The following is a 24,134-nucleotide window of genomic DNA, read 5'->3' on the forward strand; positions in this document are numbered from 1 at the left end:
TGATACGCGGATGCCCTTCGGCATATGCAACGTGAACATGACTATCGAAAGCCACGAGATGCACTTAGGCTCGGAAGAGTAAGAAATCTACGACATAACGGGCTCGTCCGTCATGAATTCGGTGAGCTCCTGGATATCCATCAAGCCACTGCAGTCCAAGGGAGGATCTTGCACATAGTGTATCAGTGGCTTTCCAAGGAGCGCAAAGAAATGCATACCATAGAATGCCTCCGTGAGCAGCCTAACATCGTTCGCGAGTCGCGCAGATGCGGCGGCACGCGGAGTGAGCATGATCATGCGGTCGTGCAAGCCGTCGCTCCGCTCATAGCTTAGACTGAGGTTGACGGTGGGGTGCCAGCAATCGTCCCTCCAAAGGCCGCCGCCCAAGGAGACATAATTGCACTGTACTCCTGACGCGTCTAGGCGGAGGTAGACTGAAAGGCTCGTGCATGCGATGGTGTATCCCGCTGCGCGCGAGAGAATGTCTCCGTAGTTCTCCTCGACATACGCGCGAGCGATTGCGACAAGGAAGTAGACGTCCTTCGCGCACATCGCGTCGAGCGTTTCTAGGATACCATCCTCAGCGGGGCGCAAACGAAACGCAAAAAGCACGTACCTGAAGTCGAATGTCTATCCCTTTGATTTTGGCATTCCCTTCGGTGAAGTTTCCAATGCGCGCGCTGGCAGTCACTCGTGCAGTATAACGCCTCTGCGCAAGGGCAGGACCGCAATGGGACCCCCGCTGCGGCAGTACACTTGGAAGTAGTGTCAGTCAAGCGGCGCTGGAGAAAGATATGCTCATACCAATGGGTAGCAGCATTTGGCGACGCTCGACCATTCGCTCTCCGCGCGAATGAGCAATTCGTGGCGTCTTTCGGCAAGGTCGAGCAACGCCTTCTCCTCCTCTACTAGAAAGATATCCGACAAACGCGGCGCATACTTCGCTCGAGCCTCGTGAAAGGATCTCACGCCGCGCGGACAGCAGAGGATGCGACCAAACAGCTCGAGAAACGCGTTGGTCATGCCGTCCAACGGTTGCGGGGCTCCTTCGAGGGAAGAGTGCAAGCTCGAGCGGCGAGGCGAGGATTGGCGCAAGCGGATGATGAGTGGAAAGAGTCCGTACTTCATGGCGAGGATCAAAGCGTGGTCGAACTGCATACAGAATGCGAACAGCAGCGATACGAGCTGCTCGACGGCTCCATGGTGAACAGGAGAGTGGCGGAGAGTATCGTCCAGAATTGTGACGAGCGCCGAGACAAACGAATGAGAGAGCGTCCGGGTTCCGAAGGTGTATCCATGGAGAAGTTCTCGCATGACAGACACCTCGCTAGCGACCAGAGCCGAGTTCAAGGGCGGGAGAGACACGTAGTCGCTCGCCCTGGACAGCATGCGTAGGTGTGCGGTGCAGAGACGCAGTAACTTCCTTAAATTGTATTTCTTCAAGCGCAGTATTCGCGTGCCAATGAGATCGTGGGCGGTATCGGGTTCGAAGACTTGCCAGAAGTCGGCGAACAGAGTCGGGAAGTTGATAACCGTAGCGACAGTGATGTGGTGTGCCTTGAGAATCTTTGGCCACTGCGCCCAGAGGCAAGTGAGGGTGTGTAGAGCCCTGTTACTATGGCTCGTGAAGTGCTTTCGAGCGGCCGACTTGGGAAGACTAGCGATGCACTCGAAGATTCCTAGAACTGTACTAACAAGTTTGTCTGTGACATCGAAATCGCGAATCTTCATCAATGAATCGAGAGCGCAATCGCCTTCGAGAGGGAGCAAGTAGTCCGCCCAGCGAAGCAGGAAGGTCCAGATTGATTCGTCGAATGGCCACATGCGGCTGTATGCGCCTTTCCCGATGACCACAGTTCGGCGCAAATACGGGATCGTAATGAGCGCGGAGATCATAGTCTTTCCGGAAGGCAACGCTATATAGACGTCGAGGGGAACATCTTTGGGCGGAGATTGGAGAACGATGTCAAGTGGTCGGGTGCGGAGATGCTTCTTGGCGAGTCGGAGGTGCTGGACCCCTTCCTGGATCAGTTCTGCAGATGAGGTGTCCCAGCACTGTCGTATCCCTCGAAGGGCGCTGTAGAGTTCGCGTATGCTATCCTCGCGGCGAGATGCGGAGGCGGACAACCAAGGCTGAGTAAAGCATGAGGTGTATGCGTTGGTATGCGCAGCCATGAGAGCTTATTCAAGAGTCGATTGAGGTGTATCAAGATATCCGTGATGGTGGTCGCGGCTAAGTCGGGCGGACGGCAAAGCGCATTTCATGGTGGTGGCAGTGCAGCTGCCGCGTTGATCACGCCCGCCCGCCCGCCGTCACCTCACGCCCAGCCAAACGCGCCCGCTTCCACTGCTGAAGACCTGCTTCAGGATCACAAGCGCAGACATTAGCTGTACCATTGACCAGTGCATGTAGATGCAAGTAACGGAACAGTGAGCGATCCCCGGGAGGCTTTCCCAATTGCTAGTCGGACGAGCCCGCGTTCGATACGGCAGCAACAGATTCGGCTCGCAGAGCGCATCTCGGAGACTATCCAGATGAGAGGAAGGCAACGAGAACATCATCTTCATAAAGTCATAAGTAGTTGCACAAAGAAGTAACTTGGTATCCTACACACAAGGGATAAATTAGCTTGGGTTGGATCGGAAGGCGACAATGGGACGGACGCGCTCGTATTCCAGAAGATAGATGAATATGCAATGCGAAGATGGGGGTCGGAAGCAAGAGGAAGGAGAAACTGAGGCATGGGAATCGGTATCAGTATGCAAGACCTGTCAGTATGATTATCCGTAGATCCAGTAGGTATATCGCCGTCAGGAAGATGGTTAGATGCATGGTCATTACATCCTGGGCAGATGAGTGAGTTGGGAGCGACAGACGGCAACGCTTACACTTGCCTCCGTACACCCTTCATCATCGACGCTCGCCGTCAAAGAAGGCGACGAGCTGGTTGATGGGGACCTTGCCTATAGGCCGCGGCATCGCAACCTTGCCCGCGCCCTCGCGCTCTTGCCTTCTTAATATGAGCGGATCGACGAAACGACTCGACCCGGACCCATCGCCAAAGCGGTCGGTGACTGGGGTGGACGGGACAGACGCAGCGGTACCTACGCGGGCGTAAGCTCACGGTCAAAATGCGGGTCGTCGTACATACCAAACCGCTGACCCCGATCCGTCGACTGAGACCGCGCCTTCGGCTTCAGCGGCGCCGTCGGTGCACCATACAGCGACTGCGCGCCATACACGGACTGCGCGCGCGTGCGAGGGCTGGCGGCGCTCGAGCTCGCTTGATTGCTGCTGAGCTCTTCATTGCGACTGCTGCCCGCGGCCTTGTCGTCCGTCGTACTAGCCGCGCTCCGCCCCTGCCTCTTCCCGATAGTCTCCCCACCGTACTCGTCATCCTCCTCGTCGCTGCCGCCCTCGTCCTGCACACGAGAGCGCGCTCCTGGAGCGGGAGAGTGCGACCGCGGGGAATGTGAACGAGGGGCAGGAGAGTGCGAGCGAGGCGCATATCTCTCGTCCTCATCCTCATCGTCGTCGCGCTTCCGACCCGTTATGGGAGCGCCGAGAGCGACGGTGTAGCGCTTGCGCGGAGGAGGTGACGGGCTCGCGCTCGACGGACGCGCGAACGGAGCACGAGGAGGCGAGAGAGGCGTCGGCGATGTCGTACGCTTGGCGTCCGTCGTCGATGACTTGTTGGTCTGCGCGGTCTTCGACTCCTCGCCCCGCTTCGTCTCGCTGTCATCCAGGTCCAGGCTACCCAGCGAGGAAGCGGACCCATACGTTGTAAGCGAGTAGCTGGAGGTGTTCTTGGTAGAATAGCCAAAGCCCGCCGACGCGCCATTGCCGGAGTTATGCGTGGTGACGCCGTACGACGACGACGGCAGGCCCGGTACGGACGTCGGCCGCGAGCGCGCAGCCAACGCGTCGAGCGGCGAGGTCATAGAAGTGAGCGGCGGCGACATCAAGCTCCCTGTCACCTGAGGCGACAAGAATCCCGTGGACAGAGAAGCTAAGAATGAGGTCAGCATAACCCATGGCGTTGGACAAGCCCTGAGAGCACTCACCCCGCGGCGAGCCAACCGGACTCGTCGTATCCTGCGCGTAGTCTCCCGTCGGGTACGGTAAGCGTGTTCCGCTTCCGTGTCTCCTACCGGATCCCCACGCACTGCCCACCGAGCGCATCGGCGGGCTCGTCGACTCCCGCGCGGTAACGGAAGGTGCACGACGAACGGGTGTCAGTGGTGAAGGTCCACCGAGGGCGAGAGTGGGAGAGAAAGGCACGGTCGGTGAAGGCGTGGGCTCATCCTGCGAGGCCAGGGTCGACGCAGCCGTACTAGCGATCTGTGCCGGAGCACTTGAGGTTGAAGTGTCAATAGGCGCAGTCGACGGAGGAGATGCCTTGGACTCCGCAGAGGATGACGACGGCAAGCCCGAAATCGGCGTGTCCCCACCCGAAGACGGCAGCCCATCGAACGACCCCAGCACCGCGTCCTCACCCTCCTCCTTCACCGCAATCCGACTCCCCACCTGCGGCGCGCGCTCAACCTGCGCCGGCGCCCGACTCGGCCCCGACGACAAGTTCACCGGCGACACCGCCAACCTCGCCACCTCCCGGCTCACATCGTGCACCTCGTGCTTGACGCCCTCCACCTCGCGCTCGAGCTCCGCCGTCGTCCGCCCGAGCCGGTCGACCTCGCGCGAGACGCTCTGCACGCTGCCGCGCACCTGCCCGACCTCGCCTCTGACCTGTCCGACTTCGCCGCGGACCTCGGCGACCTCGCGCCGGATGGCGCTGACGTCCTCGCCGCCCTGCGATGGAGCCTGAGCCTGCGCTTGCCCTCTGGCGGCAGCGCGCTGGGAGTTCCTCATCTCCTTCCCGACCTCCGCCATCTCGCGCCCGAGCTCGCCGACGCGACCTTGCAGCTCCTCTAGCTCGTCGCGGATGAAGGACAACTCGCGATCGGGGTGCGTCGAGGCGACGGTGGGGGCGAGTGTCGTGTCATCTTCGCCATGGACAGTATTGCGCTTGGCAGCGACGAAGGGATGGTCGTCGGATGGGTTTGCGGAGCGTTGCTCGACAAGGTACTCCTCGACGGTGACCATGCGCCTCTCGAGCGCGCGGACGTGGTTGACGGTCCATCTGAGAGACTGGATTAGGGACGTATACAAGTAGACAGTGATCGAACACGCACTTCTCCAGCTTCTCCAATCTCCTCGCGACGGCGAGCACCGTCCCCGACACATCAAGTGCACCCGAGGGTGTGAACACGGTATGCGCAAGCTGCTCAGGCGGTGGCTTGGGCGACGACTCCGGATGACGGTTCGGCGTATAGTCTGCAGGCGAAGAGAAATCGCCATACGACGCGACACCATTCGCGCGAGCATAAGGACCTGGCGATGCACCGCGGGCTTCAAGAATGGGAGAAGCTGCGCGAATCTCATGCGCAGTCATCTTCGGGGTAGAAGGGAACTGACGCGTGAGGTCGTGTGTTGTAACGCTAGTTGTAGACGCAGTAGAGACCTGGCGCGGGTTCGCGGGCGGGGCGTTGAATGGGTTCGAGGCGGAGGTGTCGGCAACGGGTCCCAGAGTACCATTCGTACGTCTTGGCGACAGGTTCGGTGGAGTCGTTGCCGCGATCGGACGCGCAGGAGGGGGAGCAGGGCTTGGGGAGACGGGAGAACCGCCCATGAGAGGAACGGGTTTGCGCGAGGAGGGAGTAGAGGGTGCAGGTGCCCTGATCGTATCGCCTCCTGTCTTGAGATGCGAGAGCGCCGCCTCCGTCCCGCTCTTCAGCGCAGACAGCGCGGGGTCGTTGTCGCGACTCGACGTGCTCGCGGGCCACTCCCCATCCTTCCCCTTCTTCGCCGCCTTCTTCTCCTCCTTCTCGCGCTCCTTCTGCTCGCGCTCGCGCGCCTTTGCCTCCTCCTTCTCCCGCGCGCGCGTCTCCTCGATCACGCGCTGCGCCGGCGTGAGCTCCTTCGTCGGCGTCAACTTGTTCTTCGCGGCGGCCCACCACGACGGCGTGCCCGAGTCCTTCTGCGCACTGCCGCCCGGCTCGACGGGGAGGGACTGCGATCGCGTTGGGGGCGTCCTCGGCACACCGGGGGAGGTCATCGACCCCGCGGGCGGTGGCGGGAGCGCGTGCGCCTGCTGCATCATCGCGAGGACGCGCTCTTCGACCTGCTGCCGTTCTGCGGCTTGAAGGATTGCCTCCGCCTGCCGTCTGCTGCGATCGCGCTCGGCCTGCGCCTCTGCTTCGAGCTCGGCGTCGGTGGGGAGGGCGGTGGACGGCGGGCGGCTGGGGCTCATGAAGTTCCCCACGCGCTGCGCGAGGGACTGCGCGAGGTTCGTGACTGAGGCAGACGCGACAGGGGACCAAGGGCGCGCAGGCTCATCAGAGTCGTCCGAGTCGCTGCCCGACTCCGAGGTCGGGTCGATGCCGGTATCAGTGGCGGGGAAGAAGGTGGTGCGCAGAGGGGACGGCGGTCGGGACCTAGGGACGGGCTGAGATGGGGGCTGTATGCATGGGTTAGCAGGCACGGCGGTGGGTGCACGTTTGACGACGCACCAGAGCGAGGGACGTATTGGAGGGGGACGTAAAGCGCCGCTGGGGGTTCGGTGGTGGTAGCGCGCTAGACGTCGATTGTGTCGATCGGTGAGCGGGCGAGTGCGCCGCCATCGGGGACGACGTCGGGCGCGATGGCCGCGTGCGATGGTGAAGGCGGAGAGCTTTGTTTGGTCGGGCTTGGCTCAGAGAGTGATGGGATGTTCGATTCCCGCGCGACTGCTTCGTTTCTTGCTTCCTGTCCACTTGGGCGCTCCTTCCAGCTCGACCTTGAGGAAGACTTCTTATGTTCTCTGGCCTGTCGCCTCTGCTTGCGCTCGCGAAGTCACTCGAATTACCAAAACCGTCACGCTGCAGTGGCTGCACGTATGGAACAAGTCTTGTCTGAATTAGTTGGTATCTATGGTATAGCGTATGCAATAGAGATGAATGATAATTGAGGGGTATGTACGAGATCCAAGTCCGAGGCATGTGTATAAGCGTGTTGCGATCCAGTGAAAAGGTGGTCCTAGTAATGAGTCCGAGTCGAGCAGGATTATATGTAGGAGTCCAGGAAGCGTCTAGGCTGTGGTTGGTCTATGTAGGATATAGATCCTGGAGAGTAAGAGAAACAGTGATACGAGATGCGAGCCTGCGTGTATGGTACGAAGTCCTTGTCGGGCGGTAGTGAATAATCCGGTGCGAGAATGGTGGGTGAATGTAAGCGATTAGTTGGGGGAAGGTATAATGTAATGATGGATCCGCGGATGGATGAGGACCAGGAAGGAAAGGGAACACAAAACTCAAAAGTCGGGCATCGGAGCGCCGCCGAGATCAGGCCAGAAGTTGTCGGTGAATCCGATCGCGTTGGGGTCGAAATCAAATGCCTCCGTCGCGTAGGGGTCGAGCAGCTGCTGGTCCAGGGGGAAGGAGTACGCCTGGGACGCGAAACCCTGCTGCTGGGGCTCGAAGACCTGCTGCTGGGGCTCGAAGACCTGCTGCTGGGGCTCGAAGACCTGTTGCTGAGGGAGGATCTGCTGCTGCTGCTGCTGATAGCTCTGCGTAAGCGCGTTCGACATCCACTCTGCGCCACCGTGCTGGTCTGCGCGCTGCTGATACACGAAGGTCTGCCGTTGCTGTTGCTGCGGGTGCATCGCCGGCGCCGCGTAGAAGTCCATCGTCGGCGCTGCCTGGTAGCTCGTCGTCGGCGCTGCCTGGTAGCTTGTCGTCGGCGCCGACTGGTAACTTGTCATCGTTGCCGCTGCCTGATAATCTGTCATCGGTGCCGCTTGGTAGCCCATCACCGGACACCCGTCCACGCTCGGTGGTGGAACCGGCGGGTATCGCTCAGTACGAACCCGACTCGCCGAAGGACCGGCAGCGAAAGCAGGATTCGGGCTCGTGCCATCAAAGTTCGTGAATGTAAGACCGGCGAACTTGATTGGATTGTTCGACGGCGGGCGACGGCGGGTGGAGGGTCGGGCGTAGGGGTGGAAAGTGCGAGAGGCGGCTGAGGTCAGGGTGCGAGGGCGGCGAGAGTTCATGCTGCGAGAGGGTTGAGGATGCTCGCTGCGAGGGGGCCGAGGGTTTCCTTCACGAGGAGGTCCAGGATTCACACCGCGAGACGAGCGAGCACCATGAGAACCGCGAGAGTGCGAGGGGGCAGCAGGCTGGGGAGGCATCACGCGAGGCGAGAGTGGCACCGCGCGGGGCGAAGGTGGCGATGCGCGAGACGAGGGTGGCATTGCGCGAGATGGGGCACGCGCCGGTTCGTTCGCAGGCTCAGCCAGCTGAGCGGGCGGGGGGAAGTCCGTGTTCGGATGACGCGACAAATCCATCGCCGGTGCGGTAAAGTCCATAGTAGGTGCTGCGAAGTCCATCGCAGGCGCGGCCACGTCCATCGTGGGCGCGACCATGTCCATCGCAGGAGCGTCCATGCCCGTCATGAACGCGCCGAAGTCAAATCCGGCCTCGTCTCCAGGAAGCGCGTTAGTCCACAGAGCCGGATCGTCCCAATTGGGCATGTCGTGAGCGCACGAGATGAACCCGTTGAAAGCGGCGAGGTCGAACTCGTCGACAGGAGGCTGGCCGTAGGCGTCGAGAGCAGCTTGACCAAAGCCGTCGAAAGCCGGCTGACCAAAGCCCCCAAGAGAAGGTTGACCATACCCGTCGTAGGCCTGCTGACCCAAGGCGGAGTACCCAGAGCCATCGAGCGCAGTCTGCCCGGGCGCGATGAAGTGGGGAGGAGCGAAAGTCGAGATGGGAGGCGGGGGCGGCGTCGCAAGCGGCGCCGTTGAGCTCGATGTCATTCTCGAGTGGCTTCCGAATGCAGGAGGGTCGACGGGCGGGCTGCAACGCGAGGTTGAAGGCAGTTGGGCGGACCGTACGTTGCGCTGCGAGCGTGTTGGCTTGGTCTTGCGAGCCTTCTTGTTGGGCGGTTTCGGAAGCGCCGACGTCGATCCCAGACCCTTCTGGTTTCCCACATCCTCATCGGCGTTGTCGCTATGCCGTGCTCTTTTCGAGGTCTTCTTCGCCTGAGGGCGTGGGACATGGTTGTGTTGGCGTACTCGGTGGCGATGGATACCAGAGTCGTCGTTGAACGTATATTCCTTACCATCAGTATGCTTGCATCTGTATGAGAATATGCCGCCACTAGATGATATATTACTAATGGGTGCGAGGGAAAACAACGCGAGAATGCACATACTGATGGACGTTGAGATGATATATGAGAGGAGTACGGTCTGCACACTGCTTGTTGCAGAAGGCACACATGTGACTACAAGATCACGTCAGCTTATATCCCGATCTGAAGAAGCGCTAGTGCGAGACGGATACTCAGCCGCCGCAAGCAGCTGGCGACGGGCGACAGCGAGTCCAGTGGGAGACACGTACTTCATAAACATCGAATATTCTGGGCAATCGGGCGACAGATGCCGTAACCAGTGGTAGAACTTATCCATGGACGTCTTCAAACTTTCGCTGCAGACGCTACAGGCATCGTTCGGGAATGTGATGGCGAGGAGATGAAAGGCGGCAGCGAAGATTATCTGTAGAGTAGATGAGCGTCGGAAGCGTGGGTCGTGAGAGAGAGCAGGGAGAACGGTATCAGGAGTGCGATGCATGCTTGTCGGCTGGGGCGCCGCAAAGCCTTGTTCCGCGAACGAACAATAAATTGATTCCGGGACTCACAAATTCTGGGGAGGACATCTTCAATATGACAGGATCGTTCTGACGCGTGTAGACAGGTGACAACTGGTGGGTAGAGTGGCGCAAAAATCGGGGAGGTAATGTCTTGAAAGAGTGTTAATAGGAGAGGCGAGCTCGATCGACGACTTGAGGTGTGGCAGAGGCAGGTGGCAGGTGCGTCGAGCGGGCAAACCGGATAAGCGAAGAGTTTAGAAGAGCGAGAACGATGGACCTTGAGTGCTCCCATTTTATAGCATTTTCGGCGGGCCATCCCGAATTGCTAGTCCGCCCCCGCCTGACGACGATTGACAAGTATCTATCCCCGGAATGGGACTTACTCCGCACGGTCATTATGAAAGGAACAGGCGGTGGCGCGGTGACACCTTCAAAAAAGCGCGATGTCAGGTTCACAAGGGGCCCCGAAGCGGTGAAATTCGGGAGGCGGTGTCCATCACGTACGTTCAGTTGGTGATCGTGCAAGGCGAGGTGGCCATGTGTGCTTCACCGGCGGGATAGGCCCCCGTGTAGAGCACTCCAGTAGATTTTCGGGCTTCAGGGTCCTGACATAATCCGACAGAACATAGACGCTTGATCCGCCGAAGGGAGGCCGTGCAGGTCCTGAGAATGCCGTTAGCAATCAAAGGAGCCAGATTTTCATTGAAGGGAGCAATTTCGTACGTCGATCAATAAAGACGTCCAAATTGAGAACAAGGCGAAAATAAGGCTCAGGACGGACCATGGGACAACCCTACACGTGGATCGCATCCGGATCGAGGTTTTATCCCCGGTGGGGTTCGCCCGCGCTTAGCATTGATGCTTCAACCGAATTCCGCTGAGTTCACGCAATCGAGGATGGACCTAGGGAGAGGCTCTCACCTCAGTGACCGATCTTGCGCGGCTGGTGTCGAATCGGACATAGCCCGCCGGTGGAAACAGCGTTTACGAGCGCGCCGCTTTTATATCAGAGACGGAGACGGGCGCTCGCCGCTAAAGAGTTCTGTATGTCATCCTAAGACGCCCCATCAAGATATTCCAGAGTGGCAAGCTAAGGACAGCGTTGGCATTCGAGTCGGCGACAGCATTGAGTCAAGTGTGATCTTGCGATTTGGGCACGAAAATCGAGGGAGAGCATCGATTTGTGACCTCTGAGCTAATGCGCGAGGGGTTCGGTTAAAGCAGGAAGTCCGGAAGTAGACGAGAATGCCGACTCGGGAAGGAGACAACAAAGCGCAGTATAATCTACAGCGCTAGAGGCGAGCGGCCACAGCGAGTCAGAGGTCAAAGAGTATTACGAGCATCTGATCCAGTGTACGAGAGCATATCTTGGTGCTGGAGATGTCTGTCGTGCTCCGTTGAGTGCGCTGGCATTCGCGACGAGAAACAAAGCGCGATAACGGAGTCAAGCCACGAGAATTTGGAGCGCACGTGGGACACGTGGCTCATTTCAATTGTCTCGGGCGTAACTTCCACAGTTTTCTTGGCGCCACCGTCCCTTGACTCCGTCGTCGATGATGGCTGGAGCGCTGACCATTCCAAACCCTGGTGGGTAACACTCAGTAATCTACACACACACACGAACCTCGACTCCCCTTCATCGAGCATTTCTCGACCCTCAAATCGCCCTTTCCTGCGGGCACGAGCTCGTACTCGAGACAGGCGTGTCCGCGCCTTGGACTCCTTCACTCATACAGGGTGGCTTTGACACAGCCCTTTTCCCGCAGCTGGCATGCTCTCAGTCACTGACCCAGCTCTGTAGCTTCTGGGGTGACATTCGCCTGACAAGCAATGTCGTGCGATGAACCTGGTTTGTATCCATCTCCTGTCTAGTCTATACAATGCAGTACAAAATGATCATGAGTAATATTAGGAAATAGGGCGTGTAAGTGCAAGGTCCGAGGCGCGTAAGGAAGTGCGTATAGATCGTCCAGAGTGATGTGCAAATTCAAGATGAGAGAGATGAGGAAAGCGTGCGTGTATGGGGAGATATCCGAGTTTGACAGTATATATTCCATGATCCGGGAATGAGAAATCGCGAAAAATTAGTGGGGAATATAATAGATGAGCGCATGCACGAACACAAGGGCGAGGTGGGAGAGACTGCGAAAAGTGGAAAGGGTCCATGCTCAAGGCATGATCGCGTCGCCAAAGTCTGGCCACGAGCTGTAGACGTCGCTGAAGTCCATCGCGTAGGAGGCGGCCACATCCATCGCGTCGGCGGCCGTAAAGTCCAGTGCGTGGGGAGCGACGTAAGCCTGCTCCTGCTGTTGCACGAAGGTCGAGTCAGTCCACTGTGGCGCGAAGCTCTGCTGCTGCGAGAACTCTGGTCGCTCGGTCGTTCTCGACGCCCATTGCTGTTGCTGGAAGTCCTCATTTTGGGAAGCGCTCGCTGCCGGTAAGACCTCAGGGTGCATTGTCGACTTCGCATAAAGATGTGGCGGCGGGACCGGCGGGTATACCATCGAGCGCGGGGCATTTGCAAGACTTGTCGACGGGGCTGGAGGGGCATAAAGCGCGGAGGAGTCCATAGGGCTTGCAAAGGCACAACTCGCCGTCAGTATGTTCGAGTTCGAAAGGCCGAAGTCAGCGAACTCGACCGATCCATCTTGACGCGAGCGACGAGATTGCGAAGTGCGAGATCGCGTCGTACTCCTTGCTCGTGGCGGTTGAAGATGGGATGTATAGACTCCCTGAGGAGGCATCGGGGGAGGTGACGAGACCGTAGCGTGAGGGAAAGCAGGCGACATCCCGTTCGAAGGCTGAGCGAAATGAGCAGACGCGGTGAAGTTCATCGAGCCGTCGTGTGAGAAGTTGCCGACGTTGACGCCAGCAATGAACGGGTTGTAGCTCTGGTTGAAGCCGCCCAGCACCGGCAGTCCGAAGCCGTGGATAGAGAATTCACCAAAGCGAGCATCGCAAGTGGCATCGAATGATTCGACATGATACGGCGGAGGAGGCGTCATAAGCGGAGTCGTCGAGCTGGACGCGTGTCCGAGATCGTGTTCGAGGCCTGGCGTTGTTTCGTCGACAGGACCCGGAAGGAAAGCTTCGTTCGTCGCGTATTGCGCTCCCTCGAGAGAATGCCGGTCGGTGGCGGAAAGACAATGCGTAGGGGGGAGGGCGTCAACACGAGGAGCGACTGGCACCCGTGAGAGGCCGGCCATGTCGCCAAACACTGAGGCCGCCGACGTTGGGACAGCGCCCTCTTGCCTCGATCGCTCGTCCGCTTCGCACTGCTGGAACACGTCTGAATCGACGGCCTGGGCTTCCTTGTGCGCGTTTGAAACGTAGCCGTGCTTCTTGGTACGGTGCACTGAGAGATTGCCCCTGTTGCTGAACGTCTTCGGGCATTCCGGGCACGGGTATCTCAAGGAAGGGAAACTGTTGGTTGAGTCAGTCGTTTCTGGGAAGGCCTTGAACTGAAAGGCGAGGAAAAGTTGCAGGTGGTACGGAGAGGCAGCGATGTGTAAGGCAGATGCGGTGGAAAGGGAACGGAAGAGCGTAAACGGGACGTACTGGTGACATGCCAAGTGGGAGATCAGCCCGTCCTTCGTTCGATGCGTCTCTGGGCAAAGGAAACATTCGTAACCCCTGAGAAGCAGGTAAGTCTACTGTCAAGGGTCTGACCAAATCGAGATTAGGAAGGTCCGCATGCCAATGTTACATGTCTCGATCGTGTTTTGCTGCTAAAGACTCACCATCTGAACATCTTCCACCCGGGAGAACCTGCGGGTAGGTGCTGCTTCCAATGGTTCATCTTGTCGATCGTCAACGTCGCAAGCTCCCCGCAAGCATCGCATCTATCATTGGTATAATCCGGCAGGTGGCGTCTGGAGTACATGCTTATCTGGGGAATTCATCAGCAATTTGTGGCAAGCGTAGCAGAGCGCTCGTGTCGTGAGTCACGGAGAGCAACCGTACGAGAGCGAGTGAACCCGCAAGCGAACAAGACGTCGATGCCACAACTCACCTGCGCGGGGGACATAGGCTGCGTACGACGCGACCTCCTAGTGAGTGGCGTAACCTTGCGGCTGACTTGGGACGTGTATGCTCGCGCCATCATGCAGGATAGACGATATTTCAAGGTGTGAAGCCAAGAAAGCAAGCTCAGTCAAGGAGCTTTGGGCAGGAGACTAATACGTGGCAAGATTCGTCGAGGAGATCACCAGAAGAATGACGGTGGTAGAGAAGGGGTGGCGATAGACCTTTGAAAATTCGCATTTATAGCAGTCTCGGGAATAGGCCCTCTTGAAATCCGCCTCCGCCGCGATGGCCGGACAACTGCTCCGACCGCTTGACGACGATGGTCATACATTATCTCCATGCCGGAATGGATTTGGTTCCGCCAATGAGTGTTGAAAGCCCAGGCGACGGGGTGCAGTGACGCACACATCAGGTTTATGATACGGAGTCAGGAGTGAAAGCGAGGCAGCGAAGACAACCTTCTGAGATGTTCTAATCATAGGACGAATGACATAGACAATCATAGAAGCCCGCCAAGGACGGAATACCGGCCATATTCTCTGGAAGGGCATGCCTTTCAACTCCAAGTCGTCAGGGTCCGAACAGGGCTAGATAGAACAAGGACTCTTGATCCGCGACGCGAGGCAGTGACTGTCCTGGGATCGCCGCTCTCCATGAAAGGGAGCATTTCTTCATCGACGGAAGCAATTGGCGGTGCTGGATGTAACCAGGTCGTTGAGATTGAGAACAAGGCCGAGAAATTGATGAAGGACCACGAGGTCGTAGCACATGCCGTACACGTGGCTCTTAGCCGTATGGGGAATTAAGCGCTTTCCCCGCTTGACTGTCCGTGGCTATCGTCGGTGCTGGCCCAGGGCAGAACAGTTCCAGCAGAGGAGGATGCGCGGAGAATTCCGGCATTTTCGTAACTAGCTGTTGGCTCACCTCGCGTCTCATACGCACATCCGTCCACTCAAGCACTGCTAACATGCACATGAGCCATAGCATATATTGAACATTATTCGACCATAGAGTACGGAAAGCGCTTAAATAGCATACATCGTCAAAGGTCCAACCTCGTTGCCGAGAATCCGGTCCTCCCCTGCACCTACTCAGCCCCAATACCCCTGACCCGCCGCTGCGGTAACCGCTTGCTGCGCCGTGCCACTGCCTGCCCGCGCTCCACTACCTGCCCACCACTGCGATGCATCCTGAGCTCCGCCATTGCTACTGACCTGAGAGCCAGCCGGCTGCGCTGCATACGCGTTGGTCGCGTACGGCAGAGCGCCGGCCTGTTGAGGAGCGTAGGAAATCGCGGCGTTGTTCGCGTACGGCTCATACCCGCCTTGGTAGGCGCTGTCCCAAGCGTGAGATGCGCTCTGCCACGGATTCGACGTGTAGCCTACAGTCTCCTGCCGCCAGTACATAGACCGGGGACTGTGATGGAGCGGTCTCAGCAGGGGCGAGGTGAGGTGATGATTGTAAAAAATGAGGACGGTTTCAGATGGTGTGAACAAAAATTAGTCGAAAAGGAAGGACAGAGCGAAGTTTGACACATGCAATGGAGGGAAAGCGAAGAAAGAAACGCACCCAGCAGCCCTCGCCTGATACGGTTGGACCATCTTCTCCAGTGCCTCGTTCCGGACAGTCACGACAACAAGTTGCTCCTCAAGTGCACGCGTGTACCGCTCGAGCGCCTGTGCGTGGTTCTCCAACCCCTCCGCCCTCCGCGCCAGACTCTCCGAGCGCTTCTGCAGCTCGCGCACCTGCGACTCAGTTCCCTCGCGGTTGCCGTTAGCCGCCGCGGCAGACACGGCGTTCTGCTCGCGCGTCGCGGCGTCGAAGGCGCGCGCCTCCGCAGATTGCGCGCGCTTCTGGGCAGCGCGGAGGCCCTCATCAGACGTCTGCGCACGCTTCTGCGCGGCCTGGAGGCGCTCGTCGGCCTCAGCGTAGCGGCGTTCGGCGGTGAGCGCGCGCTTCTCGGCCTTGGCGGCGCGGGCTTCGGCGGCGGAGGCACGCTCCTCGAGCTGGCGAAGAGTGTCGTTGGAGACGTTGGACTGAGACTCAGCGGCTTGGGCGCGGGCTTCGGCATCGTGAAGGCGGGACTCAGCTTCCTGGGCGTGAGATTCGGCGTCTTGAGCACGAGTTTCGGCCTCCTGGGCACGTTCCTCGGCGTCGGCGTGGGCGGCGTCGGCCTCCTCAGCGCGCGCAGTAGCTGCCTCAGCGCGCTCGAGGGCTTCGCGGGCGTACTGCGCGGCGATCTCGGCGCGGGTCGATGCGTCCTCGGCACTCTCTTCCGCTTTCTGCACGCGGCGCGAGGCCTGTTCTTCCAGCTCGCCAGCGAGGGCCTCGACCTCCCGCGCCCGCTCCTCAGCGACCCGCGTGCGAGACTCCGCCTCAGCCGCACGCCCCTCAGCTGCCTGCGCACGGGCCTCCGCCGCCTCAGCGCGTGCCTCCGCTTCCCGCAGCTTCTCGCTGAGCTCTTGCACGGACTGCTCTGCGCCCTGCAGACGGTCCTCGATGTCCTTCGCGCGGCGCTCGGCCTCGACAGCGCGCTCGAAGCCCTGCGTCGCCCGCGCGTCCGACTTGCGCGCCCTCGCCTCCGACTCTGCAGCGCGCGCGTCGGACTCGCGCAGCCGCGCCTCGAGCTCGTCGACCTGCGCCGCGGCGGCGCTCGCCCGACCGACAGCGTCCCGCGCCACAGCGACCGCGGTCGCCGTCCGACGCTCCGCCTGCCCCGCGCGCGCCTCCGCCTCGCGGATCTGCTGCACCGCGTCCTCTGCCTTCCGCGCTGCCACCCGCGCCTGCATCTGCGCGACGTCCGCCCGCGCGCGCTCGTCCGCGGCGCGCCTGTCCGCCTCCGCGACACGCTTGTCGACCTCCGCGACGCGCTTGTCGGCGTCCTTCGCGCGGGCGGCCTCGCGACTCGCGTACTCCTGCGCCGCGCGCGCGCGCTGCTCCGCGTCACGTAATAGCGCGTCCGCCTGCTGCTGCACGTCGTCCGCGTCCGCGACGGCGGCCTCCGCGAGCGCGAGCGCGCCGGCGAGTAGCCGCATTCCGCGCTCCGCCTCGTCGAGTTGCTGCTCAACGAGACGGAGGCACACACGCGGGTCCTCGGGCCAGGACTTGGTCGAGTCGATCAGGTCGTCATGGTCGTCGTCGCACGTGTCGAAGGACGAGACGTGGAAGGGGTTCTTGAGGTAGAGCGGCGGGAGCGAGGTGCACACGCGCAGGTCGGGCGTGTCGCTGTCCGTGCGGTCGCTGTCGCTCCAGCGGTCGGGTCTGTGGGGGGAGGTTCGGGTCGGTCAGCGGGTCAGAACACGAGGCTGCAGCATGCCACGCACTCGACGAATGCCACCGGAGATAGCATGCGGATTGGGCTTGAAGGCGGCGTTTTGGGAGGTGTCGTGAGGGGGTCGTAAGATCGAGAGGTCGTCCAGGGAGATGGGTGAGTGGGGGAAGGAAGCAAGAGTGCGCTCGCCGCGCTATATGGACCCTCCGGACGCCAGCCTGCTCGCGCGCGGACGCCTCGACGGGCAGCACGATTACGGGTACGCAGCCAATCGGGGGCTGTCAAGCGCGCCGCACACGAGATCTATGAGCCAACGGCGCGTTTCATTGGGGTGTATGCCGTTCGATGTCCTCGTGGCGGTCGCGTGTGCGGTGTTGTGGTCGCTCCAGGCAGTCCCATTGCGGTTCAAACGGGGTTGAGGCTGGGGTAGAGAAGCGGCACCAGGGCGAGGCGAGGACGCAGATGGATCGCGCGTTGGTTTGTGGAGGAGCGCGATATTGGCCGGATAAGCGGGCCGAGCAAGTACGTATGCTGGTCGTGTTGTGTGATGGCGTTCTGAGGAGGTCTTGGAAGCTTGATCGCACCATAGTCGGTTATAGTGCCCCAGGTTGGGCCCGCAGAGACACGACGGAGATGACGAGAACGTGTTCGGAGAGATCGCCGCATGACACCACAATGCGCTGACCGGCAACCTGAGTGTTCGAGATCGATACGAGTACTGGAACTTCTTGAGATGGGTGAGGCATACCAGTGGACACCGCTCTGAGGTCGGAAGGCGGGATACATGTTGCGAAGAACTTATAAAGTGACGCTGTGAGCGCTGCAGTTGGCTCGCAGTCGCAAGTCAAACACAGAGTGGCAGAGCAGCGGTCGCAGTTCGAGATGTTGGAGAGTTCTGAGTGCTCTTCACGAAATGGGAAACAAGGAACGCGTAGCGGCGAGAACCTGCTACTGATCATGATGTCAATGACGGATCTATCGCAAGGAAGGGCACAAGCACTGACTGGAGTATAGTATTACCGATCACGGACTTTCGTGGCACTCTGGAAGTGTTCATACAGGGTACTTCCTCTCCCGGCCTTCGAAAGTAGATAGATGCTAGGGACTTGGTCGCAAGAGCTTGAGCACCGAAGCAGCCAACCTCGTCACTGAAGCATGCCACACGTACGTCACACGAGGACCTCAGGATTGGCATGTAGATGATGCATAGCTCGGAGGATTGTGCTCTCTGAGCCTGTACGACGTGGACGATGGCCGCCAGGATCAAGGTGACAAAGCCTTCCTATTTGGTAAGATGCCACGTTGCAACCGCGACGACAGCGCGCACGTTCTTTCTTGCTCCCACATCCTGTGCACGTTGTCGTCGTCGTCGTCGTCGTCGTCGATGAGCTGCATCCAGAGCGCATACGCCGAGTCGATGTACCTCGCTACATAGTTCCAACATGACGTGCTTGTGTTTACCCTCCCCCGCACGTCTCGACTGTGATCGGCCCGCACTCGAGTACGACTTCATGCGCCCATTTTGCCCCAGCGCAGAGGGCTCTCCATCGCTTGTAACCCACACCCTGCTCAGCGTTACAACCCAACACTGTTGAAGACTTCCAACACCACCAGGTCTACCCGCCGGTCCCCATCAATCGCGACCTTATCATATCAGTCTAACCTCTTGACGGGGTAATCAGCGGCCCCCGCCCAGCCTGACGCACGCGCCCCGCCGCACGCTATGCGCAGCGCGCACCCGCACGGCCATTCACACAACTTTACACCTGCGCCCATGTAGCCATGTCCTCGACGTCGCCATCTCTCCTCGCCCCCGCGTCCGTCGAGCTCGTGCAGTGGACAGCGATCACCGTGGGCGTGCAGATGACGCTGTATGGTGCGTGATCGAGCGCGTATTAGTGCAGGCTTCTTGCTGACGAGACGTAGGCGTACACACGGCGCTCTTCTTCATCTCGCTTTCGGTACTGTTGTGCGTGGTCTCGGACTTCTACGACATCCCCCCGCTGACGATCACTCCCTTTCCCTACCCCAATGGGTGTCATCTCGATGGTCGTTCCTCTCATTTAGCCACCACTCCCCAAACAACCTCGCCCTCCGCGCCGCTACGACCTCCATCTTCATCTGCGCCTCCGTCGCCTTTGTCGGCACTGTCCCCTTCTACCTCATCCAGCTCTCCTTCTTCAAGGGTCCCCCCTCGGCCAGCGCGCTACGAACGGCGGATGATATCATGGTGTCGAACATCGTCGCGCAGCGGGTGATGGTGCGTTGTTGAAGTCCATTCCCCCCCGCATCGCACTTCCCCTATCCCCCAACTCGGACTGACCTCCTCCCTAGCTCTTCATCGCGGACCTCGTCGCGGCATGGCGTGCCTGGGTCGTCTGGATGCGCGATACGCGCGTCGCGTGGGTTCTCGCGGCATGCATGCTAGGGGTCGTAGGTGCGTGCGCATCCCTCTCACTTCCCATCCCTCCTTTCAGAGAACTAACTCGTATCTCTTTCCCCCCAGTCTGCTCCGCGGGCGAAGTCACGCTCTACATTCAGTCTAAGGTTTCCGGGAACGACAACTTCGGAAAGCCGGTGCGGATAATCTTCAGCATCGTGCCCGGGCTGGTCGCGAATCTGGTGTGCACGGTGTTGGTGGGGTGGAGGACGTGGTGAGTCAAGTATTCAGGCGCGACGGTAGCTGTGACGATAGTTGCGATATGTCGCGACATGTCCGACACGAACGTCCGAGACCTGTGCCTCTAACGTGTATCTTGTCGCATATCGAACGACGCTGATATCTTCCGTAGGTCCTACCGTCGTCTCAAGGCGCGTAGCGTCGCCAGCGGGCGCTCGTCGCCGAATCGCATCGAACGCGTCCTGGTATTGCTCGCCGAGTCTGGAGCGATTTATGTGGCTTTCTTTGTGAGTACCCTCTTCAGTCATGAGCATCCCTCTTCGTCGACAAAGTGGACTTTTCCCTACACATAATCGCTCGTCGCCTTTCTCACAACGTCTTCGCTGTGCACCATCCTCACATCGTACTCGCTCAACACTTTCTGATCTGTCCTTGCTCATCACCTTCCCCACATTGTTTGTATAGGCGGCCATGCTCACAATCATACTCTCAGGTTCTCCTCCTCGCCATGTACATGAAGAACTACCTATCCGGCAAGGATTATGCCGTTGGGCTGGAGACGGTGGTGCAGGTTGCATTTGGGGAGCTGGTGGTATGTCTTCCATCGCTACCCTACACTGCTTCTACCACGGCTAACCAGGCCGACGACGCGTTCCCCCATTCCCTCCCCTATACCTTCGTCTCAATCCCCACAGACCCATCTTTACTCTCACTAATTACGCTCACCCAGGCCGTCATCCCCACGCTCGTCATCATTGCCGTCGCGCTACAGCGCTCGCAGGCCGATCCGTTCGTGTCGACCGGCGCTTCGGGCGGTGTAGTACTGTCCAGGAGTATCCAGTTCAGGTCGGGGCCGTCGTCAAGACCACACTCGGGCCTGTCATCCAGGCGAGGACCAGGGGAAGAGGCGGAACAGTGGGTAGCGGAGGGGGAGCTTGAGGCGCACAGGATGAATGTCAGAAGGACATCCCGCGGCGACTCGCTGCTCGGCGAGGACGATACTCTACCAGAGTACCTCGACGAGGATGGTTCATGGCCGTCGCGGGAGGAGACGCTATCGCCGAAAGACGGCGAATGGGCGTCGCATGAGGATCCGTGGCTACCGGCGCATGACACGATGCGACATCCTACGCTCGACACGACGCTATCTGGCGGAGATGAGCCCTGGCCTTCACCCCTCGATCCGGACGACCCACGGACCTCCCCCGCTTGCGAAGACTTCGTTGAGACATTCGGCCACGCCGAGAGTACGGCAGTGGCGACGGAGGAATCATATGGGATCTTGTTGCGCCCGATGGGCGCGTCCAGAGGTCTCCGACCTTCGCGGGGCTCCGACGAGGATGCACTCCCGACGCGAGACGCAAGGTTATGACATACGCACGTCTCTCGTTGGGTATGTCGGGGCCGCCTGAGTGCCCTCGAGCTTGGGCGTAATCCAACGAAGCGTATGCCTTAACGCTTCGACCCCGTTTCCCTATGCTTCGACCTCGTTTCTCTTCGAGTCTTCTTCACTGGCAGCTCGAGAGCACCCCTCCATTCTCATCGCCCCTCAGTACGATACCCACTGTGCATGTACTAATATCGCTATTCATTACGTTCCTTCCCTCGCCTCTGCTGTGTGTACTACCACTTTCGCTAGACCGCGCTATAGACCATATGTTTTGACCTTCATTCTACACCATCCGAACATATCTATCTGGAGGGACGATGCTGCAGATGAAACGAACGTGGATTTATGGGTGGCATAGACATGGTGCGTGTCCTTTCGGCGAAGGGCGCATTCTCCGCTCACCGGTTCGGAATGTAGGACTTGCGAACGACGATTCCCATAAGCTCTTTCGATCCCGAGACGGCTGCTACGATCGGGTCAATGGGCTGATTTTACGTGCGCGGTGAACCCCGCGACCATTCATCCATGAATGCGCTTTGTTCTTCGGGCGGCGAGATCACAAAGCGCCGCGAGATATGCTTCGAACGTGGGAACGCCTTCACATCTCTCTCGTCGGAAACTTCAGGGGTTCGTTGCATCCGGGCTGTCATAGTCAATGGTCTTGTTTCCCAACATGTCCTTCGGAACCCCTCCAAGTCACCACCTGCATTCCAGTCACTTGATCTGCACCCAAATTACCGTATATGGTAAGTCGTCCCCCACCACCCACGAACGCTTGCTAACACAGCGAAAGCAGCGACCCAGGCTCGGTGGCCCTTCTCACGCGTCTTGTTCAATCAGCTCCGGGCCACCCTTTCATAAAGTCACTTGATCATGGTGAACGCCGCTCATAACGCAGAATAAGGGAATATACTCCGCGAAGATGGTCAAGGCGTCAAGCAACCGAGGCCGTCGAGGGTAGGCAAAGGGTGGGAACCTTTCGCGGGCGCGCGCTATAAAGCTAGGGCACTTGTAACCAGCTTTGCTCGCCTTTCCAGCCCCTCGCGAGTCGCTCTTCGCTGTGCGCAGTTTGGAGTCGCGGCGCTTTCGCGAAGTCGCCGTCGTCGCCACTGAGTGCATTTTTGACGCCTTCGATATACCCCAAAACTTTCTTCTTCTTGCGAATTCGCATTCACTATGGCTCCAATCAGGACGTCGAAGGCCGCGAAGAAAGTGAGTCTCGCAGTTTCTCGATGCCGTTGGCCGCTCCCCACTTTTCTCCACCTCGTCGACTACGATTGACTGACGTGCGTCCTCGTAGAAGGAATGTTACTCCCATGAAAGCCTTCCTGGCTTCGTCAACAATATATGCGAAGGATGTGGCGTGAGGGTACTTGACCGGCACAACCAGAAAATGCATAAAATAGGGCACTTGTCGGATAACTTGTGGTGGGCAGATGCCGTCAAGCGGTGCGTGTGCCGTTTCCTCTAGTCCATCGCTGGTGGACAGTGACGCTGATGTTGGGACCTCTCAGACCTTACCGCTGCACATACTGCGGGATGGGATTTTCCCAATCCAATGGGTGCAGGAGACACGAAGCGGCCTTCCAGTGCGTACTCAAGCGCATCATATGCCTCCTTCCAATGTCTTTCCCCCCATGCGCTCGTTGCTCCCTGTCCGTCTTCTTTAGCCTTCGGCTGACCTCATTTACAGCGACGCGAGCCTGAAGAAGCCATGTCCCGATTGCGATAAGGCGTTCGCCTGCTTGGGAGGCCTCTTGCGCCACCGTAGAAAGAAGCATAACTACGAGACGCCGAACCCGCGTGGGCCGAGGGAGGAACCATACGAGATGGCATCGTCGACTGGGCCCTCGAAGGAGAATACGTCCAACGACTCGAACGACGACAAGCAGGCTCCGACATCCGCTACCCCTCAGACGGAGATCTCGCCCCTGCATAGGACCCGCGAATGGGTCAATCGTCTGCCTACTGCGAACCGTTTCGATGAGAACGTGCCATCTGTCGACTCTCACAACCAACCGTACGATCCCTCGGTGGAGTATGTTGGCGCGTCCGGCCATCCAGTCAGCAACGAGCTAGTCGCCGCGACGTTCGACATGACCCCCTCGACGCTGGGCTACGACTACAGCGACTTCGCGACGCCTATCGACACCAACTTCGCGGACCCCCAGGCGCTAGCTTCGCCCTTTGGGCCAGCTTTCGACGACACACCTTGGCCGGCGGAGGACACGCTCCATCTCCCCGTCTCGATGAGCGAGCCACCCTCCGAATACGCTCCGGCGCAGGACTGGTTCCCGCCTATAGAAAACTACGACTTTCACTCGGTCTCGACTTCGCGCCTCTCGTCGCCTTTGGAGGTCACGTCGCTGCCTCCAGTGGCCGACTTTGCGCAGGAGCATTGTGCACCTGCAGCCTTTGACCAGCCCGCCTTCGACGAGTACGGTTGGCTCGCCGATGCGACGACGTGGTCTCCTGACGAGACGAACAACGCGTCCCCTAACGCGTTCGACTTCGACTATGGCAACTGGCATCATGAGCAGCCAGCAATGCCTGGAACCTCGCGTCGGCCTCGTTGAAATCGCAAGTGATAGCACTTCGTGTGCTGACGCTCGCTTTCACAACCAAAGAAGAGCCTGCGCGTGGGCTTCCTCGTACCAGCGGTATTTCCTGGCTCTGCGCCGCGCGCGATCCCTTGCTGCAGGATCGGTCCATGCAGAGCATGCCGTCGCAAAAGGAGCTACCCCTATTAGATCTATCGCCCGCGTACCAGATCACACATGTATTTATGCCGATGTCTATCGCAAAACTAACTTCGATGGTTAACTGCTCTGAGGCCCGGTCGAGAAAGAACCCGACGGACATGACAGAATCAGGTATTGAACTTATTCGGAGACTGTTTTCTCGTGTGATGCTCAAAGCTCGAGGCATGTCCTATTCTACAGATACGAGAGAGACGCCCGCAAGCTTCTAGCGCTTAGCATCCGAGCGCCCGCCTCCTAGAACCAGCCTTGAGGGCGCGGATGCTTCTCGGAGAGCGCCTTGCACAGGCGGCGTACGTTGTGTACGACTTCACCATACTCCGATTCTACGCTGTGGGTGTCATCAAGGTCGACGATGTCTCGCCCTCTTGATTTCGC

At 59.2% G+C, this 24,134-nt stretch overlaps 9 protein-coding genes across 9 annotated transcripts; 3 read left to right on the top strand and 6 right to left on the bottom strand.

The window, feature by feature from the left end:
- Positions 1-87: 87 nt before the first annotated feature.
- Positions 88-2,175, bottom strand: SCHCODRAFT_01153557 (uncharacterized protein; the record flags this gene model as incomplete). The annotated part of the gene is made up of 4 exons (XM_003031118.2): positions 88-167; positions 219-540; positions 617-742; positions 805-2,175. 4 exons carry the CDS (start codon positions 2,173-2,175, stop codon positions 88-90), a joined length of 1,899 nt encoding a protein of 632 aa, XP_003031164.1.
- A 368-nt stretch (positions 2,176-2,543) lies between these two features.
- SCHCODRAFT_02627598 (uncharacterized protein) lies at positions 2,544-6,723 on the bottom strand. Its single transcript, XM_003031117.2, has 6 exons — positions 6,571-6,723; positions 5,194-6,518; positions 4,066-5,141; positions 3,153-4,010; positions 2,896-3,105; positions 2,544-2,845 (listed from the first exon to the last, which is right to left on the bottom strand). Exons 1-5 carry the CDS (start codon positions 6,679-6,681, stop codon positions 2,912-2,914), a joined length of 3,564 nt encoding a protein of 1,187 aa, XP_003031163.1. The 5' UTR covers positions 6,682-6,723; the 3' UTR covers positions 2,544-2,845; positions 2,896-2,911.
- Positions 6,724-7,349: 626 nt separating this feature from the next.
- Positions 7,350-9,756, bottom strand: SCHCODRAFT_02701803 (uncharacterized protein; the record flags this gene model as incomplete). Its single annotated transcript, XM_050346950.1, has 4 exons — positions 7,350-9,198; positions 9,254-9,325; positions 9,442-9,596; positions 9,739-9,756. 4 exons carry the CDS (start codon positions 9,754-9,756, stop codon positions 7,350-7,352), a joined length of 2,094 nt encoding a protein of 697 aa, XP_050199425.1.
- A 2,102-nt stretch (positions 9,757-11,858) lies between these two features.
- Positions 11,859-13,795, bottom strand: SCHCODRAFT_02689220 (uncharacterized protein; the record flags this gene model as incomplete). The annotated part of the gene is made up of 3 exons (XM_003031115.3): positions 11,859-13,323; positions 13,431-13,579; positions 13,703-13,795. The coding sequence occupies 3 exons, from the start codon at positions 13,793-13,795 to the stop codon at positions 11,859-11,861; spliced, it is 1,707 nt and encodes a 568-aa protein (XP_003031161.2).
- An 872-nt stretch (positions 13,796-14,667) lies between these two features.
- SCHCODRAFT_02305724 (uncharacterized protein) lies at positions 14,668-17,228 on the bottom strand. Its single transcript, XM_050342314.1, has 3 exons — positions 17,040-17,228; positions 15,286-16,977; positions 14,668-15,132 (listed from the first exon to the last, which is right to left on the bottom strand). The coding sequence occupies exons 1-3, from the start codon at positions 17,063-17,065 to the stop codon at positions 14,808-14,810; spliced, it is 2,043 nt and encodes a 680-aa protein (XP_050199426.1). The 5' UTR covers positions 17,066-17,228; the 3' UTR covers positions 14,668-14,807.
- Positions 16,978-17,493, top strand: SCHCODRAFT_02305745 (uncharacterized protein). Its single transcript, XM_050342315.1, has one exon. The coding sequence runs from the start codon at positions 17,140-17,142 to the stop codon at positions 17,404-17,406; it is 267 nt and encodes an 88-aa protein (XP_050199427.1). The 5' UTR covers positions 16,978-17,139; the 3' UTR covers positions 17,407-17,493.
- Positions 17,323-18,248, bottom strand: SCHCODRAFT_01305834 (uncharacterized protein). Its single transcript, XM_050341416.1, has 2 exons — positions 17,992-18,248; positions 17,323-17,938 (listed from the first exon to the last, which is right to left on the bottom strand). Exons 1-2 carry the CDS (start codon positions 18,180-18,182, stop codon positions 17,581-17,583), a joined length of 549 nt encoding a protein of 182 aa, XP_050199428.1. The 5' UTR covers positions 18,183-18,248; the 3' UTR covers positions 17,323-17,580.
- A 66-nt stretch (positions 18,249-18,314) lies between these two features.
- On the top strand, positions 18,315-21,277 carry SCHCODRAFT_02543489 (uncharacterized protein). The gene is made up of 7 exons (XM_003031514.3): positions 18,315-18,863; positions 18,914-18,956; positions 19,055-19,247; positions 19,322-19,424; positions 19,494-19,641; positions 19,780-19,894; positions 20,101-21,277. The coding sequence occupies exons 1-7, from the start codon at positions 18,770-18,772 to the stop codon at positions 20,977-20,979; spliced, it is 1,575 nt and encodes a 524-aa protein (XP_003031560.1). The 5' UTR covers positions 18,315-18,769; the 3' UTR covers positions 20,980-21,277.
- An 896-nt stretch (positions 21,278-22,173) lies between these two features.
- Positions 22,174-23,682, top strand: SCHCODRAFT_02579942 (uncharacterized protein; the record flags this gene model as incomplete). The annotated part of the gene is made up of 4 exons (XM_003031513.3): positions 22,174-22,209; positions 22,298-22,446; positions 22,512-22,586; positions 22,691-23,682. 4 exons carry the CDS (start codon positions 22,174-22,176, stop codon positions 23,571-23,573), a joined length of 1,143 nt encoding a protein of 380 aa, XP_003031559.1. The 3' UTR covers positions 23,574-23,682.
- Positions 23,683-24,134: the final 452 nt, after the last annotated feature.

The sequence above is a fragment of the Schizophyllum commune genome (genome assembly GCF_000143185.2).
Source record: "Schizophyllum commune H4-8 unplaced genomic scaffold SCHCOscaffold_7, whole genome shotgun sequence".
NCBI lineage: Eukaryota > Fungi > Basidiomycota > Agaricomycetes > Agaricales > Schizophyllaceae > Schizophyllum > Schizophyllum commune.

Bases quoted from the DNA above. Each gene is read 5' to 3' on its own strand.
- SCHCODRAFT_02627598 (XM_003031117.2), bottom strand. From the start codon at position 6,681: ATGGCGGCGCACTCGCCCGCTCACCGATCGACACAATCGACGTCTAGC. The intron at 6,519-6,570 runs GTGCGTCGTCAA...CCATGCATACAG, and splicing joins CCAATACGTCCCTCGCTCTG to CCCCCATCTCAGCCCGTCCC. The intron at 4,011-4,065 runs GTGAGTGCTCTC...CCTCATTCTTAG, and splicing joins TCCGGTTGGCTCGCCGCGGG to CTTCTCTGTCCACGGGATTC.
- SCHCODRAFT_02543489 (XM_003031514.3), top strand. From the start codon at position 18,770: ATGTCCTCGACGTCGCCATCTCTCCTCGCCCCCGCGTCCGTCGAGCTC. The intron at 18,957-19,054 runs GTGCGTGGTCTC...CCTCTCATTTAG, and splicing joins ATCTCGCTTTCGGTACTGTT to CCACCACTCCCCAAACAACC. The intron at 19,425-19,493 runs GTGCGTGCGCAT...CTTTCCCCCCAG, and splicing joins ATGCATGCTAGGGGTCGTAG to TCTGCTCCGCGGGCGAAGTC.
- SCHCODRAFT_01305834 (XM_050341416.1), bottom strand. From the start codon at position 18,182: ATGCCAATCCTGAGGTCCTCGTGTGACGTACGTGTGGCATGCTTCAGT. The intron at 17,939-17,991 runs GTCAGTGCTTGT...CATCATGATCAG, and splicing joins ATCGGTAATACTATACTCCA to TAGCAGGTTCTCGCCGCTAC.
- SCHCODRAFT_02305745 (XM_050342315.1), top strand. From the start codon at position 17,140: ATGGGTGAGTGGGGGAAGGAAGCAAGAGTGCGCTCGCCGCGCTATATG.
- SCHCODRAFT_02305724 (XM_050342314.1), bottom strand. From the start codon at position 17,065: ATGCTATCTCCGGTGGCATTCGTCGA. The intron at 16,978-17,039 runs GTGCGTGGCATG...CTCCCCCCACAG, and splicing joins TCTCCGGTGGCATTCGTCGA to ACCCGACCGCTGGAGCGACA. The intron at 15,133-15,285 runs GTGCGTTTCTTT...GCTCCATCACAG, and splicing joins TATCAGGCGAGGGCTGCTGG to TCCCCGGTCTATGTACTGGC.